General features: G+C 36.5%; 2 protein-coding genes across 4 annotated transcripts in view; one reads left to right on the top strand and one right to left on the bottom strand.

Annotated features, from left to right (window-relative positions):
- Positions 1 to 17,732, bottom strand: part of ANO3 (anoctamin 3) — a 424,570-nt gene that overhangs the window by 63,096 nt on the left and 343,742 nt on the right. For both annotated transcript variants that reach the window (XM_045484806.1, XM_045484807.1), the window contains one exon: positions 15,134 to 15,194. In XM_045484806.1, coding sequence (XP_045340762.1) covers positions 15,134 to 15,194 — 61 coding nt within the window. The remainder of the gene's footprint in view (positions 1 to 15,133; positions 15,195 to 17,732) is intronic.
- On the top strand, positions 1,767 to 15,877 carry MUC15 (mucin 15, cell surface associated). Of its 2 annotated transcripts, XM_045484808.1 has the most exons (5): positions 1,767 to 2,009; positions 4,192 to 5,173; positions 8,753 to 9,483; positions 11,514 to 11,663; positions 13,766 to 15,877. In XM_045484808.1, the coding sequence occupies exons 2-5, from the start codon at positions 5,154 to 5,156 to the stop codon at positions 13,924 to 13,926; spliced, it is 1,062 nt and encodes a 353-aa protein (XP_045340764.1). In that variant the 5' UTR covers positions 1,767 to 2,009; positions 4,192 to 5,153; the 3' UTR covers positions 13,927 to 15,877. The 2 variants fall into 2 exon arrangements, with proteins under 2 accessions (XP_045340764.1, XP_045340766.1); XM_045484810.1 differs by lacking the exon at positions 4,192 to 5,173 and having other exon boundaries at positions 1,768 to 2,009.

Genomic DNA, 17,732 nt, shown 5'->3' with positions numbered 1-17,732 from the left:
CCAGCTAATTGTCTCTTACAGCTGTTGAGTCCCTCTGGAGAAACGAGGGCCAAATGGGATTGGTCTTACCTAGAACATGGTGTATACCTGGAAATGTATCTCATGGAGACTTGTTTGTTTGGCAAGAAATTACATTTTAACTCCAACTCAGGTGATTTCACAAAGATTTCTGATCACAACCAAGTGAGCTAAGTAACCACTGAGGTGTTAAATATATGCATTATTTTTATGCTATGACTTTACTTCCAGATGTGCTCATGACAGGAAGGGTAAATAGGGTTTACATCCAGGGTCATTTTAATCAATTGGTGATGGCTGTCAGGAGAGCAGTGATGAAGAGGATTCTGAGGCCATAGGTAGAGTCTCCAGAGAAGAGGGTCATGGGAGATGACTTGGACTCTTACACAGTGAAAGCAGACAGGCATAGCAGAAGTACCTTATAATTTCCATGCCTGGTATAGGCCATAATTACTATGGTCAAGTCAGAAAGTGGTAATGATATTCATACACATATCTAGGAAAATCCCTACGGGTATGGCACACCCAATCCTGCCAAATCATGTTCAGTTCTCTCAAGAGACATAAAATATTTTTTCAGTTGGATTTTTTCCTAGTAACTGACTAATCTGAAAATAACCAAATGAATTCTATTAAGCTATTGCTCAGTAACCAGTTGCTTGATTTAATTTAACTTGCTTTTCTTCATACCAGTGCAGATACAGCTTAAATATCTTTTGAGGGAATGTTTTTTAGGGGTTGGCTTAATTCCTAATGAAACTCTGAAGGGGCCTTTGGGCTTCAGAAAATTTAAAACTATAGCGTTACCTTGTTCTTTCCCGGGCCAATTAACTGGGTAGATTCTTTGCATTCAATTTGAAGCTCCTGTACTCCAGCTAAAGTTTCATTTTCTCTCTCAGCAGTTGGAAACCTATCTCCTTGAACAACAGAAACTAAGCATGAAACTTAGGCATACTGAGCTCAACGGGCCTTGGCGCTGGCCCCCAAATACTGGTGTGCAGAATATCCCAGAAACTACAGTTTCACTCGGCTCCCTTTCATAAGCCGTGGAAGGAAGTGAAGGAAGCATGCCAGGTTGTTATTCAACTCCCGTATTTAATCAAGCATTGCCCGGGCACTTCTGAAACTCTTCAGCTTCTAAATTGAGAGTAAAAGCAAAGAGAACACAGGATGGAAACTACTTAAACGTGAAGGCTCTCAGGATTACTCAGGATTGTGTGGCCATTCTCCCCAAACCCCTAAAGTCAGCAAGAAAGCCCATTTCAGTCCCGGTGGTTATTTCTAACCGAATGCTTCACAGCTTTCTCAAGGATGCCAATACACATTCTTTCACTTTGTGTTAAGTGACCGACTGGTGCCCTGCACATGAGGCCCCTCACTACTGCTCGCACCACGTTTTCTCCATTCAGGTGTTTGGTACCCTACTATGAGAAAGACAGGTTTGTTTATGATCTAAGAAAACATCATAGGACTTGCACAAAGCAACAGGTGCGGGCCATGAGTCATTTTGGTGTCCTCACCTGCAAAGGGGGAAGCCAGCATGCGCCAGAAATTCCTGATACACCAAGGGACATTACCAAAGTCTTTCTCCCTTTTTTTTTTTTTTTTTTTTAATTTGGGGCAGGAAACAGATGACCCCTGGTTTGCCACCGCTCAAGAGACCCAGCCTGCCTCAAAGTCAAAATGGACCAACCTATGAAAGCTGGAGGGTTGGGCTTTTTTTTTTTTTTTTTTTTTTTTTTAAGGCCTGAATGAGGTGATATCTTCATGCTGACAGCTGAGAAGCAGGTCAGTCAGGTTCTTGGGTGCTCTATTACACAAGCAAGATTGGGCCAGCTCCACCAAATTTTGTTTCTGACACCCTCCTGCCCAGTGGGACATTGTCATACTTCACCCCTCTGCTTTCTCTAATCCTCGGCAGACGCGTTGCAGCCAGGACAGCTGTCTGTGATATTTTAGTTCCTGTTTGTAAATACCTCCAAAACCTGAAGGTAAGGGTGTGCTGGGTTGCCTGGGATTCCGTCTCTCTTTCTTTCTCTCTCTCTCCCTTACTTTTTCCCTTTTGCTTCCCTGCCCCCCCTCATTTATTTACCAAAGAGAATCAAAGCAGGCTCAACTTTTGCCACTCTGGCAAGTAGTTACGGAGATCCTTGTAAAAACAGGTAGTTGTTTTGTTAAGTAATCACCTTCCAAATGAGCATTTGCACCAAGTGACTTAGTTTTTCCAATTACTGCCAAATTTGCTACATGATGAACCAGCTGGAGAGTTAAATAAAAACCTCACTTAAAATGTACATGACTACAAGGGAGAGTTTCCTTAAATCAGATCTTAGTAAAAGTTTCAACATGTCTAAAGTGGAAATGGCAAGAATGTAAACTGATTACTTAGATTTTAATTATGCATTTTGGCTTTAAGGTTCTTGCTAAAGTACTAGAATAAGACAGGTTTTGAAGAACAATCTTTGAATTACAGGCTTCTGTATATTTTTCCAAGGATTTTATTAATCAAAAAAACTGGCAAAACGTTGTGTATGTAAACTATTTCACTTAACATGCTATGTGCTTATGGCCGGCAGTCACTGGGTACCTAAAACGTTGTTAAGTCAGTTGCTTCAGAACACATCTTATGGAATGAAGGTGTGGATAAAGTTCCTTAAAATTATTTTCAGTTTGTGGTTGTGTGAAAGGCTCCTTTAATTAAAGGGATGCTTATTTACTGCTTAGCCCTTTCTATTTGATCTACTGAGGCATTTTCTACAGACAGTGAAATGTAACAGAAGGATGAAAACCCCAAGCTTGGGAATTGGGGTCCAGAATATTTCTTTTGGAGACAGTCTTTCTTTCTAAGCTTGATACTCTTCCACCTTATTATTTATCTCAGCACTGAAGTTTATGACTAAGAATGCTCACGTGAGCTGGGATCGTGACCTAAATATTTTTCTTGGATTTACGCATACCCCAGTCTTTTAATTAGAATTATGTTCACAAACTTGAATTTTTTTTTCCTAAAGGAAAAGTCATGTTTTTCTTTTCTTTTTAAATCAAATAAGAGTAAATGATATGCCCTAAGGTCCTCAGGTACAATCCTCCGTTCTGGCTACTAAGACTTCTCATCCTTTCAAAACCCTTTTATGAAAGAGGCATTTCTAGGAGCATAGTTCATTAGGTCCTCCTTTATTGTGGCTTTCATTTAGGAACGGCAAATACTGTTGAAGATTGTAAAGGCCACTCAAGAGTAACACTCAGGGTCTGCCTGGGTTATTGGCTGCATGTCAGACTGAATTTCCTGGGACAAAGACAAACAAAACCCATCTGTCTTAATCTGTAGCCTGAGATCTATAATAAGAAACAAGCAAAAGCAACCGAGAGAGAAGCAGCACAGTCCAAGTATTGTTTAGTTATTTCACAGCAGAATCCAGGTTTTCTATTATCCCCTTCGTGTACCTGAACTAACGCTATCCTTTAACAGTTGGATTTGACTGAGTTTAGAGTAACTAGCATTTCTCTTCCCTTGCATAGGTGGACCTCGCAGGGTACCTCCTTATTTTTAAAGCTTGGTAGAAAAAGGGTATGACTCAGTTACAACAGGAAGACTGGGCAGAATAATGACTTGATGCATTTAAGGGGAAGCAAAATTATGCACAGACAGTGTGAATTTGTTTCCCTCAATGGACACGGTTGCCATTTTCTCCCACCACCTCTGCAGCCCTCCACACAAAATTCAAATGTGAAACCACTTTCTAGTGCCAACACCAAAAAACAGGGGAGAAAACTGTGTTCATTTTCTCTGCGTTCCATAATTATTTTTTTAAAAAGTGAAACTCATACTCTCTGAAAGCATATTTTAAAATTTGTTAACTACCAGAAACGATAAAAATAGTTCAATATATACAGACAGGTTTAGAATCTGTGTTTCAAGTATCACAAAGTGGAAGGAAATCCTCCTTTTTTCTTCCCTTTATAATAATTCTAGTCTTAGAGTTTTTTTTTAAGTTTGTAATGGTCTTAGCTCGGTTCCTGTGTTATACAGTCTCCAAATTCCTCTCCTGAGTTCCCACCTAGGGGCAAGAAGGGACAAAGACCGGGAAGGGGAATGATGCTACCTGGTTCTCCCGATTTGCTCTTGCTCTACGATTGTATTTTCTGTCGTCCCATCTCTGTCTGCCTCCACAGGGCACCTGGTTGACAGATGAACTTGGGCACACATGAGCACACCAACCATTATCCAGCATAACTTCACATAACAAGGACACAGCACAGTTGAAATATTTAAACTCTACAGATGGAGAGAGGCTGAGAGAAAAGTGCAAAGAAAAAGAGCACAGATTTCTTTTACTGCCCTTCAGAGCATCTGTATCACCTCCTTTAGACTTTGCTGCTTACAGTGTGTCTGGTTTAAGTCAGAATGGGGTCGAACTTAACCGACATTTCCTAGTCTTTTCTCCAGCAAAAACCCAGGCCTGAGATTCTAAGGAGCTGATGGTTTCTATTCCTGCCTACTTCTATCCCTTTAAGATGAAGGGACCTGAGTGAGAGGTGTAAACTGTTTCTCTTGGAAAACAAGGAGCAGAAGTGAAGTGTCCTCTGCTTCAGGCTGGGACAACAGGGATAAACTGATTCTGGCAAAAGCCTTACCCATTAACTGGAATAAACTGTAAATAGTATTCACGACATACATCGTCTCTCTCTTCTCTTTCTTTTCCCTCGAGATAAATTATAGGCAGTAACAGAAGCCTTGGCTCATTTGGGGTATTGATACCTTAGGTTTTCAAGTTACAGTCAAAAGCTGGGTAAAGGGTAGAGAGATCCCCTTGGTGGTTCAATGTTACAAAGTGAGTCAGGAACAACAAAACTCACTTTGCTGACTCTTGATACGTGGATTCTCATTACGGGAAGGGAGTGAAAGCTCATTCCTCATGTAACATGAGAAAATTAGAACAGCTAAGGGCTGTTTTTTCCCCTCTGACCACCACTTCATTAGGACGAAAGAATAACCTAGGTGTAGGGAAAGCAAGTCAAAATGTATAGTAATGACACAATGGGTGGCTAAGTATAATTCGTAAAGAAATCAGACCACTGGAATTAATGAGAAAGGTTATAATGTTTGCTATGAACCTGGCAGAGTTCACAGAAGGATGTTTCTGAAAAGATACATGTAAGTATTTCTAAAACTAAACTGAATTGTATTTTAAATGTGCCAGGTGGAGCATCCATTTAATAATGTGTTGGTGAAAACTAAAGGTCCTGGGGATAAGAACTTGTGTTTTGTTAATTTGTAAACTATATGCTAAAGGTGTTCACCCAGAACCATAGAGACGATTGCTGGCATTTTCTTAAATTGGGATAAAAGTGTATTTAGTGTGTTTGAGAGGTACTTAAGGTAGAAGGCCCTCGTTTTCGAGTGTTTACAGTCATGGTATTATAAACTACTTTGGGTAAAATAATACAATTTTGAGAAGCGGTGCTAAAAATATATTGGTGGGAAAAAGTTTCTAAAAAGCAGCTGAATTCTAGATCCTTTTGTAACCAGTTTCTATATTCCTTTGTAACTTCTTTTATGCAGTTGAGTGATTACTAGCTTTAATAGTGAGGTTTGAGTCCTAACCCTATCTCTCAGTCATTAGCTCTGTGGTCTTGGTCACAATTACTTACATTTTTAATGCCCCATTTAATTATGTGTAAAACAGGATTGACAATCCTTTCCTCATTGTATGTTTGATTGGTTTGGGTAAGAATTAAATGAGAAAACATGTGAAGCATCTGACTTAATAAATGCATAATAGTAATATGTTTTCCAATTATGTTAACATTTTTAGGACCTATACCCATTTTCTTGGCTATCACAGAAATGTGAAAAATATAAACGAACAGTATCACAAATATAAACACCTAGGTAATCCCTACCAGGTTAAGAGACAGTATCACAAGCATACAGAAGTCCCTTCCATGGCTACCTAATCAGTACTGTCTCTTTCCTTCCCACAAGTAACCACATTCCTGACTTTTAATATTCTTTTAAAAACTTTTGACAGGTTTTACTTGTTTTTGAATTTTACATACACGAAATCACACACTACAACTGGCATTGTGAGCTCTGCATTACATTTGTCATAATCACCTCTATTGTACATGGCTCTAGTTTGTTAGTTTTCATGTATGACTATTGCACAATTTACTATCTGATCTGTTACTGATGGATGTTTAGGCTGGAGACATTTATAAATAATGCTCCTATGAATATTCTTGTCTGCCTGTCTGCCTAGGCTTTTAAGTAGAATTTTTTAAGTGATAAGCATAAGGTATGGCATATATTTGTAAAGCCTTAGAAATCCACAGGTATGGACTAATTACTAAAAGCTTTTGAAAAAATATATATATCAGGATGTAGTATAAATATACTTAAATTGTACCACTATGTAAGGTACTATTAATCAGGGAGAGGGCACTTAAAAGAAAATCAAAGGGAGTACATTGAGGCTCCTCAAACCCTAATAAAAAATTATTAAGGTTGAAAATAATTACAAAAATTTCTGGAAGCGCTCTTAAGAAATGGCAGGTGGGGAGCCTGGGTGGCTCAGTTGGTTAAGCATCTGACTCTTGATTTCGGCTAAGGTCATGATGTCATGGTTCATCGGATCGAGCCCCGTGTCCAGCTAGGTGCTGACAACGTGGAGCCTTTTTGGGATTCTCTCTCTCCCTTTCTCTCTGCCCCTCCCCCATAGCGTGCGCGCGCACGCACACGTGCGCACACACACACACACACACATACACACACACACACACTCTCTTTCTCAAATAAATAAATAAGCCTTAAAGAAACAAAAAAAGGCAGGTAGGTAATACTGGACCTTAAAAATAGCAGTTGTACCTCCCTACCCTGGATGCTGTTAGTGAAAAATAAGCTCTAAGATACAATTCAAAGAGCAGGATATCAGTTTTCAGACTCTATCCTTTGAGGAGGAATAGCCTAATGTTTTTAAAAGAATATTTTAATATTAACGATCTTTCAAATTTTAGCATCTAATTAGGTTGGAGTCAGTAGTCTTGGATTTCAGTGCTACTCTTCCATTCACTAGTTTTCATTACTAGCCACTCTGGACCTCAGTTTCTTCCTGTGCAAAATTAAGATATTACAAGCATAATTTTTTTGGTCTCCAGGGATCATTGTGAAGATCAAGTAAGACGAAACTGTAAACCCTTTGAAATGTAAGACACAGAAATTATATTCTAATAATAAAAAAATAGAAGTTAATGTCTATTAGCTACTTACTTTAGGTCAGGTATTGTTTAAGGTACTTGTACTTAAATCTTCACTCTTCAGAACAGCATTGCGAGGTCAATATGATTATGATGATGATGCTTATTATGATGATTATTTTTCACAGGTTATCCATAATGCAAGTCAGAATTTTAATATAAATCTAATTTTAAAACCTTGTCCCTATATCCTGCTATGTGAACTGTGGCATTTCCACACTTCAGATGCAGAAGGATATGCCTGGATAAGAGAACTGTGCAAGGGTTTCAACCCCCAACTCTGCTACTATCTGGCAACGTCATTTTTCCACACATGCTCCCAGCCAGATTCTTCATTTACACAGTAAGGGGATACAAGGAAAAAATATCCTAAAATCTAAAAGTCTTTCTGAATTTCCCTAATTTGGGATTCATAGGAAGAAGGGCATCATGAAGTGAAAAGTATTGTCAAAAAAGGGATGTTAATTTCAAATTCAAATAATTCAGATTAGGTGCTAGTGAAATATTTTCAAGTGGATTTCCTGACTGATTCACTTGAAAGTGGTATGTATACTGTACAATCAGCAACATCATTTTCATCATAAATATTCCAAGTTACATCTTTATAAAGAACATATTTTCTTAAATAGGTTAAACAAATCAGCCAGCTCTACATGTCCCATATTTACAATGCTTTACTTAGCAATCTATATATAATATTCCATATACATATGAACTCCATGTATATGTTCATAGTTCATACATATATTTCAACTTGTCTCAAGCTAAATGATCTTTCAAATAGTGGAATAGTGGTGTATGGCTTGACAAAGTTTTGGCATGGCACTTCCTTAGAAGAAAGAAGAAAGAAATGTTATACAGAATATAGAACTCACTCTACTTTTAGTACATAATCCAAACAAAATAAACTTTAAGAACAAAGAGTATGGTATTATCAATTTAGTGTTATGTATCTAGATCCTTATCACTTAAAAAGATTTTTGGGGGGCACCTGGGTGGTTCAGCTGGAGAAGCATCTGACTTGGGCTCGGGTCACGATCTCACTATTCTTGAGTTCAAGGCCCTTCAACAGGCTCTGTTCTGACAGCTGGGGCAGAGCCTGGAGCCTGCTTTGTATTCTGTGTCTGGCTCTTTCTCTGCCCCTTCCCCACTCGCACTCTGTCTCTCTCAAAAATAAATAAAAACATTTTAAAAAATTTAAAAAAGTTTATTTATTTTTGAGACAGAGAGAGAGAGAGAGAGAGAGAGAGAGAGAGAGAGAAAGAGAATCTGATGCAGGCTCCGTATCAGCACAGAGCCCCAGGGCTCGAATTCACAAACTGTGAGGTCATGATCTCAGCGGAAATCCAGAGTATGATGCTTAACCTACTGAGCCACCCAGGTGTCTCAATCCTCATCACTTTAAAAATGTAGATCCATTTTTAAAAATTTACTATTTTGTTGAATAATTCAGATGCTTGTTATTTTTTTCTTTCAGATTCCCCTTAATTACACCAGTACCAAAAAAGGCTACAATGTTGACCTCAGCCAAAATTCTGTTGATTTCAAAAATGTTTAGTTTACTACTAATTGGAAGCCTTGGGGAAGAAGGTCTAGAAATAAACACAACACAAAGCATTGCAGCAGGCTTAAAAGCGATGCAAAATGCATCTGTTCCTTTGGAAAGTGATGCAAATTTAAGCTCAGATAAAGAAAATAGAGAAATCTCCAATCCCAAGACAAGTAATTCCTCTCTTTGGGATCCATCAAATAAAAACCATGGAACAACAGAGGTCTTTGGCAATTCATCGACAAACAACTTTTCTGGGAATCCAAGATCCACGCCTACACTTCCCACAAATCCTCCCTTGATCCAAGGCTTTGTTTCTAAATTGCCTCAGAACTCATCTATAGCAGACGAAAATCCTCAGCCTGTCTCAGCACCTCCCGATGCTACATCTGCTCTATCTTCAGAAAAGTTCACTTGGTCTTCAGCCAGTGATACCATGAAAACTCCTGACAACAGTTCCATTTCAATTAGCATCCTTCCTGCAGCACCAAACACCACGTCTGCGTCCCCCATGATAACGGAACCAGATGAATGGCTCACCACAACCAGTGATAGCTTCGTAGGGTTTACTCCTTATCGAGAAACGACCACTCTACAGCCCACCTTAAAGTTTACCAATAATTCAAAACTCTTCTCAAACACATCAGACCCCCAAGAAGGTAAATATAAATGGATTTAACTTTCTTTTTGTGTGAAATTGAATCTCGAACTAAGTCATATAGATTATATCTCAGGAATGTGCCATATTAAAAAAACAAACAAACAAAAAAAACCAGGAAGTCAGCAATAGCACACATGGTTCTCACTTTGAGGGGGTGACCATGATATTCGTTGGAAATAGTAAAGGGATTTTAGGGCTTAAGTCAGCATGCACTAGTCACTGTTGTATGGAAACGTAAGGAGACAGTGGGACAAATTTAAAAAGAGGTTAGGCTGAAAAGAAATAGAGACTGAGGTAGTGGTACAGTTTTGAGATGCTAGATAACAGTTTTCACTGTATCTTAGAAAGCTACCTGAAATTTCCCATGCTTTCAGGAATAATATAAAACTGAACTTTAAAAACATACGTATGTGAAAATTGAAATAAATGAATTTATAAATTATCTGATACCACAGAACAATCACAGGAAAAAAGAAAACTGATATATATTTTACATGTAAATAAACTCAACCAAAGAAGATCCTCCTGAATTTTTAAGTTGGTACCTAATGAACACCATGAAAATTGAATACAGCTGTGAGTGTCACAAGAAAATTGTTTCATGGGAACATGTTAATAATTCATTTAGGGATTATTCCAAGCTTTCAAATGTAAAGCAGAAAAGTTATCTAATACATAATCTTTTATTTTTTCAGGTCTAACCAAGTGTTTATTTTCCTGAAATTTTTAAAACAATACTTTTTCCCCCATGAATTCAATGATTTCCAATACAACTTGTTTCCAGATTATATTAATGATGTAAACACAAAATCACACATACACATTCCTACTTGAAAGTTGTTAGCTTACAGGAAAAGTTTTAAATTCTGAAATCTAGGCTTTAAAATAGCACTGCAACTAATACATTGTGTACATATATATTCATTTTAGCTATAATTTTAACACATACTCTTATTCGTATCCCCTCTGGTATTACATCAGAAAGATTTTTAATAAATATTCTCTCTCTTTTGTCTGTCTACACTCAATATATATACTGAGAATGCTATGTACTTATGCCTACCTTTACTCTTTAATCAAAAGAAAATTACTTAACTTTGCTTTACTTTTATTTTATTAATAATTTTGCTCTAAAGCTTCCAGTGTATGGGTGATTTTTTTAAAAGTGGGCTTTAATACAGAATTACAGACTTTATAAGACCCCTTAATTAATAAAACTAATTAATTTTATCCACTTAATTAATAATTTTTTTTAAACTGAAAATACAATATACTAAATATGAGTTCAGGGAGCATTACATAGTTTATTGATAACTTAGCTTAAGATAGGGTACTTGGTGAAAGGGAAGATTGAGTAAAATTTTGAACCCCCAGACCTACACATCTGTTCTCAATATGCAAGACATTGAAAACATCTTGCTTATGATCTGTTTGTTGTATCTGGAAATATCCTGTATCAGGATACACTGCTTTTTTCCTTATAATGCCTTTTCTGTTAGGGTTTTGTAGATTCATTTTCTATTACCCACTTATTCCCATTAGCTTTTTATTTTTCAATTATTATAGAAACAAGCTCAAAGTTCATTTCATCATTAAAGTTCATTAGAGACTCAGAATTGATTAAAAACTTAATATGGCAGTCCATAGAGAAATCAGATCTTAATGGAGCATACACATGGCATTTCAGTACTATTGTTGTTTATAAAGGAAAGAAAGACAGTTATAAAACTAAGAAGTATTTCAAAGTAATTCAAAATTTGAAGTGTGGTTTTATCGGGAGGTATATTTGCCAATATATCCCAAATACTCAGTATTCCATAAAATATATACACACACACATCACCATTATCTAATTAAATAAATATATATATATATATACCTATATATATATATATATATATACCTATATATATATATATATATTGTTTAAACAGTCTTTGTTATAAAGTCCACATGTATATATTTCTCTTCTTTGAAAATTTATTTTCTATTTCTTTATCTGTTAATTATTTTTTATTTGTTCTCTAGAGAATAAAAATACAGGAGTAGTATTTGGGGCCATTTTAGGTGCTATTCTGGGTGCTTCATTACTTAGTCTTGTTGGCTACTTGCTGTGCGGAAAAAGGAAAACAGATTCATTTTCCCATCGGCGACTTTATGATGACAGAAACGAACCAGGTAAAACAACTTTTAGAACTTCACTACATACAGTGGTTTTAATTAAAAAGGGATGCTAATGTTCACTACCTTACCTAGAAGGGATTCAGAGATTCATATGACAAAAACAGACCAAAGATTTATTATGATCTCTCTCTGTTTCTCAAAGACCATAACCAAAATAATTATGGACCTGTGGGTAGAATTTGGAAACCATTTGGAACTGTGGTTCATTGCATCACAATTACTTTTAAATAAACCAAATCCCAGAACCTGAAACATGTCTATAAAATTGGAAGATAATGGCATGCTATTAAGGAAAAAATGGCCAGTGTTGTTAGCACTAACTGCAAAGCCATTCTTTGTCATGTTGGATCTCTTAGCAGCAGGAATTTGAACAATGACTTATTGTTTTTATTTATTTTTTAGAGAGGTTGGTGGGTGGGGAGGACTGAGGAGGACAGAGACAGAGAAAGAAAGAGAGAGAGAATCTCAAGCAGGCTCCACACTCAGCAAAGAGCCTGATACAAGGCTTGATCCCATGACCTAAGTGGAAATCCAGGAGTCAGACACTCAATAGACTGAGCCACCCAGGTGCCCCTGAACAATGACTTATTCTAATTTGGAGTTCTTCTAAAGTTTACACAGATACAGTTGCCCTCAATCAATTATTTTAATAAGTCTCTAAAACAGAATCTATAAAGAGTTGTATATTTGGGTACATAAAGTCACAGTAATTCAGGAATTTTTCACTCATGTGATAGCAAAGACCAACCATAGCATCTATGAAAAAGAAATTTATCTGTTAAGAATAAAGCACTGAATTTGTTCTTAATGCAATAATACTAATTAGAATAGAAATGAAATAACTTCAAATGATTGATTCATTTTTTTAATACTACAGGAAAAAAATATGTTTTCTGGTTTACATAAGGGATGCTTGCCATGATAAAAACAAAAACAAAAACAAAAAAACTAGTTAAATGCCCCTGGTACATCCTGTTGAGAAAGTCTTTTGATTTTAATAAGTTCAGATCATGACTGACATATTGTTCATCTTCAGAACCAAATCTGTTAATTGAAAATTTAACTTAATTCTATTTTGGGGGTTTCCAGCAATCCATATAAAATAAAAAGTGGCACTTTTCCAAATTAAAGGATAGGGTTTCAAAAACAGGGGTATCCAACCTTGTTTTTTCTTAACACCAGAATCTTTTCTTTATCTGTTATCAGAAGCAAAAGCTCAGTCTATCAAACTGATACAATTTAAGATGTGATTGAGGCAGAGGGGAATAACTCAATCATATCACCAGTTTTACTCTTTCAAGACAGCTCCCCCAGGTTACCAGGAACCCAGTTTGTAAACAGATGGCTTAAAGAATAGCTAGAATATGAGACTACCTAAATGAATAATTAGATCACTAATCTAATTAGAAATTAGTCACTGCTTTAATATTTAAAGGTACCTAGTACATGCCAAGTTCTCTTTGAAAATAAACTCAAGATCATTAAGATAGTAATAATTGGCTATTCGTTAAAAAAGTAAAAAATAATCTCTTATAACGTTAATCAGAAAACGTCAAGTGCATGATAACTAGGATCTATCATAAAGAAACATAAGCTTTTACAGATAGTTTTCTTCTGTCTCCATCTTCCCTGGCTCAACCATAAACATGTTGAGACACTTAGTAAAATCATGACTCTGATTTAAAATTAATGCTCTTCACTTTTTAAAAATTATTTTTTGCACCAGAAGCAAAAATTCTGAACATGTTGACAATGCTTTAAATTCACAAGATTCAAAAATCAATGAGACATATGTCTATACTTCTTCATGAAAAGTATTGCTCTCCTTTTGTTGTGATTTCTCCTTTATTTCCTTTATTTTTGGTCCATCGGCAGCAAAATTATTTTACAAGTTAAACTGTTCTCTTAGTCTTGGAAAGATATGTGTATTGAAAAATATGCACTCGTTTAAATTTCAAACCTAGTGTCTGAAAAGCCCATATAACAGATGTACTTCACCTACTCATCTAGAACAATTTCTATAGTCTGGCAGATGCCTCAGCATGCATCCTCCAGACTGTTACCATAAAATAATTATTTTTTGGTTACTTTTTTAGTTCTGCGATTAGACAATGCACCGGAACCTTATGATGCAAGTTTTGGGAACTCTAGTTATTATAACTCAACTATGAATGATTCATCTATGCCAGCAGGCCGAGAAAATGTACGTGACGGCATTCCTATGGATGACATACCTCAACTTCGTACCTCGGTATAAAACCAAGAGGAAAGGCTTCTGACGGCAAATGATCGCCTACATCCTAGTCTTTTCACAAACCCATCCTCCAAAAGCTGAAGCAAGATCACTGTCATGTGGCCTGTGCCAAGGAGAACCATAAAAGCAAGAGACTAGTAGCAGAAACATAGATGATAATCTGAAAGGTTTCCTTTCTTACCATTTTTGGCTGTGCTGAATCATCTACTGAGTAACCTTAATTTGTATTTTGGTCTATTTTATTGTTAGTAGGAAACGTTTGTGGGAATCAGGTGAAACTAAAGAGTTTCACCATGACTGCCCTGCCTGATAATTTAATTAACTCTATACTCCTAATGCCATACATCAAGATTGTCACTCTCTTCAAGGAACAATGGAAGAGTAATTTATTTTTAATTTTGACTTAAAACAAGAAAGAGAGTATACAGAGTTTCTGTGCCTGGGAAATTAAAGTAATAGGAGTGAGAGATTGTTCTCTAGTACATTTAGCTTTCCTATATCAGCACATCCATGGTAAGACCCTTTTGCTGCCAAGTTGACAATGACATTGCCTTCAACAGGGCCATGGTTGGAAAACTGACCCTAACCAGGAAAAGAATCACTTCTCTTCAAAGAGTGGGAAATTCTAAACTGTTTTATTTTAGGCCTCAATTAATTGGGTGCTTTAAAGACTCAATGAGAATCATGGGGGGAAAAGTCAGCCAAAGCATATATTTGTACATAATTTTTACAGTTTTAAGATGTTAAATAAGAGCAAGATTTATTATGTATTAGGTATCATTGCTTGATCATATATGGAATAGATTCTGTATCTCTAAGTGTATAAAGTATAAGGTTAAAAAATTGATGAATGGAAATATTACACAAACAAAAATTTTTGAGCATCACTTTTACAAGCAGAAATACAATAAGTGTCATTTGGATTCATATGACATCTTTCAATCATATGTTTCAGTTTGTTCTTAATTACCACCTGCTTTCGGCAGGAAAAATAGACTTCTTAGTATAGGAAGGTTGAGGTTTTAGGGACTAGAGGATTAGATCAATAGTTAAATTCCCCAAGAAGCACTGAATGTGTGAAGAGGGCAAACAAAGCAAGAGGTCTCACTGTTAAATGGACATGTGTGCCTGCACATGTGTGTGTGAAGAAACACAGCAGTAGCCTCAGAAAATGAGGACCAGGAATTAAGTAACAGAAGAACTTACTTACCCCATATTGCCATAAAAATAGCAAAGAAGACCGTTCCTCCATTATCAAACAAATATGTCACCTTAATGGAAAACAAAGCAAAAATATTAGTCACATATTGATTATAATAATCTAGTGATTGCCATCTACATTTAGATTCTATGATTTTTTTCCCAAAAGGAATCACATTATTTTATGATTTGTAAATATGAGATATGAGATCCTTTCATGGGTCCTGAAACTGTTTCATATGATTTTCTCTTTGGGGAGATGTAAGGGATCAGCATTCCCCTCCCCCCTTTTCTTCTTTCTTTCCTTTTCTTCCCTTTGGACTTCACCTTCAATTTCTGCTTCAAAGTGGCTCTAGTACCCTAAGGAAGTATTTGTGGGGCATAGATGGTCAAGGTAAAGTTAGCTTTTCAGTTGAGGCATACCTAGCTGCACTTCCTGTCAGCAAAACGTCCAGGACTGAGGAAGTTTCAAAATGAAGAATTCCACCTATGAGCCAGAACTTTCAGTGGAAAGTATCACAGTGCTATCCCTACTTTCTGACATCTTTCAGAATGTGCCATGGGTCCAATAGTGGCTATGAGTTGTTTTTTTTTTTCTTAAGAAGTTTCATATATCACTTAAGATTTAGTATATAGTCCGAGTGTTTTTGAATCAGACATTATCCAAATTTTTATAAAGAACAAAAAATTGTATCACTGAATACAATAATCATGGTTGCAAAGATTGATTTCAATAAATTGTAAATTCAACTTACCTTTGCTTCTTTTCATTTGCATAATGCCCTCACTATACTTATAGTGAGGGATATTAAAACAGTATAGCCAAGGCAATATATATTTGACAGTCATATAAATACTATAGAAACTATAGGGAAAAGAGGGATACTATCCTCACAGGAGAAAAAGGCCAAATAAGGGCAAAAGAACATTATTATAAGGGAAGTGGGAATAGAATGGCGTTTGTTTTGCTCAGTCTACAGTCTAGAGACTGGTCAGTGGGAGCATTAAAACAATATTAATATGTATTTTAATTGTAACATCTGGAACACTCTGCAAAACAATATGTAAAACAGATAAAGGTAGGGTGTGTTTTCCTGTGATAGAACGCTACTGAAAATACCATTATACAACACATGTGCTCCTTTCGAAGGTTTGTGGATAGGTGCAAGATGTCCTGGATGGCCCTGAACTTCTATGATGAGGTTTGGGAGTTCTAAAAATGTTATGTGAGTTGGTTTTCACAAGAGTCATCACTATATATTATGTACAGGAGAGAAAGGGGCCATAAAGAAATTCTCCTACAGTGCTCATAAAATTACACCCAGTGGGGGAATCCAGCGTTTCTGTTTCCAAAGGCATCCCATGGAGACACCTGCTGTTGCCAAGCAGCTGAACAGCTGTCTGCTTTCCTTTATAACAGACTTAGTGCAGGAAACAGCCTCTTAGAGTGTTAGAACAGAGACTTTACACATGGGGACTTAAAGGTCACTAAGGAATAATGGCTCTCTCCTGCTCCAGAAAGAGCAGTCCTTTTAGAAAAGTGGCAAATGAAAAGCCATGCTTAATAACTGTGTGGTATGAATATGATTTGTTATAGTTTATGCAATGTTTTCCCTAAAAATGTTTTTCATTTTATTTCTTCTAAGTTTGTTTACAAATCTTTCAGGTACCTTTTTTTTTTTTACTCCATAAATTAAACATGAATGATTTAGAAATACATCCATTAGGCACAGCAAGGTATACATGTAATCCTCATGTAATGTCAGATTCCATGTATGTAATGGGAGATTAAGCTAAAATGGGAGTTAATGGAAAACTTGAGAACTAATCCTAAGGAGGAGTATAAAAGTATAAAATCCTTGTGTGAGAGCCACTAAGATATTACAGGTGGGATGCATTATGATGTGGGGGGCCACAGACACAGTAAGAGCAATTTGATGCCTATGGTTATAGCTTGAGGTGCTAAGGGTTGCATTGAGGGTGTTGATATTAAGAGCTGTTGAATGAAAACAGGGAACAGGGATAAGAAAGAGTCAAGCATAGCATGGATGGCTCAAGCTCAGCGGATGATTGGCAGGAGAATAAAGGGGGAAAGAGGCATTCTGCTCAATAGGAAAGGGTCGCTTGCCCTATAAAAGAAAATTCCAGATGAAATCTCAAAAAAAAATTCCCAAAACAGAATAGACTTTTCCAAAAGCAAAAGGAAGTTTGTCTTATCTACAAGTGTATGTTTGCAATGACTTATTTTATGAGAAAAACAGCTCCCCTTTATGCACAGGGGGACCTATGGACAAGCATTTTATTCAACATCGTTGATGTGAATAGGAATAATATATAAAGACAGAAGCAAACTGAACCTCAAACAAAACTGTGTTGAAGCACAAATTCTCCGTTATCTTTGACATCTGATTTCTCTTGGAGAGTTGAGTGTGGCTAGAAACCAATAAATGTGGGTATTGTTCAGAGGTAAATTTCTTACTAGGTTGGAAGCTTACAGACTATTCCTCTTCTACTGTAGTTGCTGGGTCTGTCTCTAAAATTATTTGACGGGTTCAGAGGAGCATAAGCATGTGGGAACTGCCACTGATACTCCATTAAAGCCCCTGTGG

The sequence above is a fragment of the Leopardus geoffroyi genome, chromosome D1, assembly GCF_018350155.1.
Source record: "Leopardus geoffroyi isolate Oge1 chromosome D1, O.geoffroyi_Oge1_pat1.0, whole genome shotgun sequence".
Lineage (NCBI taxonomy): Eukaryota > Metazoa > Chordata > Mammalia > Carnivora > Felidae > Leopardus > Leopardus geoffroyi.
Note: the sequence above shows the minus strand (reverse complement) of the source record. Positions and strands in the feature narration are given on the sequence as shown.

What these genes read in the sequence shown, in the direction of transcription:
- MUC15 (XM_045484808.1), top strand. Translation starts at nt 5,154, where the DNA reads ATGTTTCTGAAAAGATACAT. An exon ending in ATGTTTCTGAAAAGATACAT is followed by an intron (nt 5,174 to 8,752) that starts GTAAGTATTTCT and finishes TTTTTCTTTCAG; the next exon opens with ATTCCCCTTAATTACACCAG. An exon ending in TGATGACAGAAACGAACCAG is followed by an intron (nt 11,664 to 13,765) that starts GTAAAACAACTT and finishes TTACTTTTTTAG; the next exon opens with TTCTGCGATTAGACAATGCA.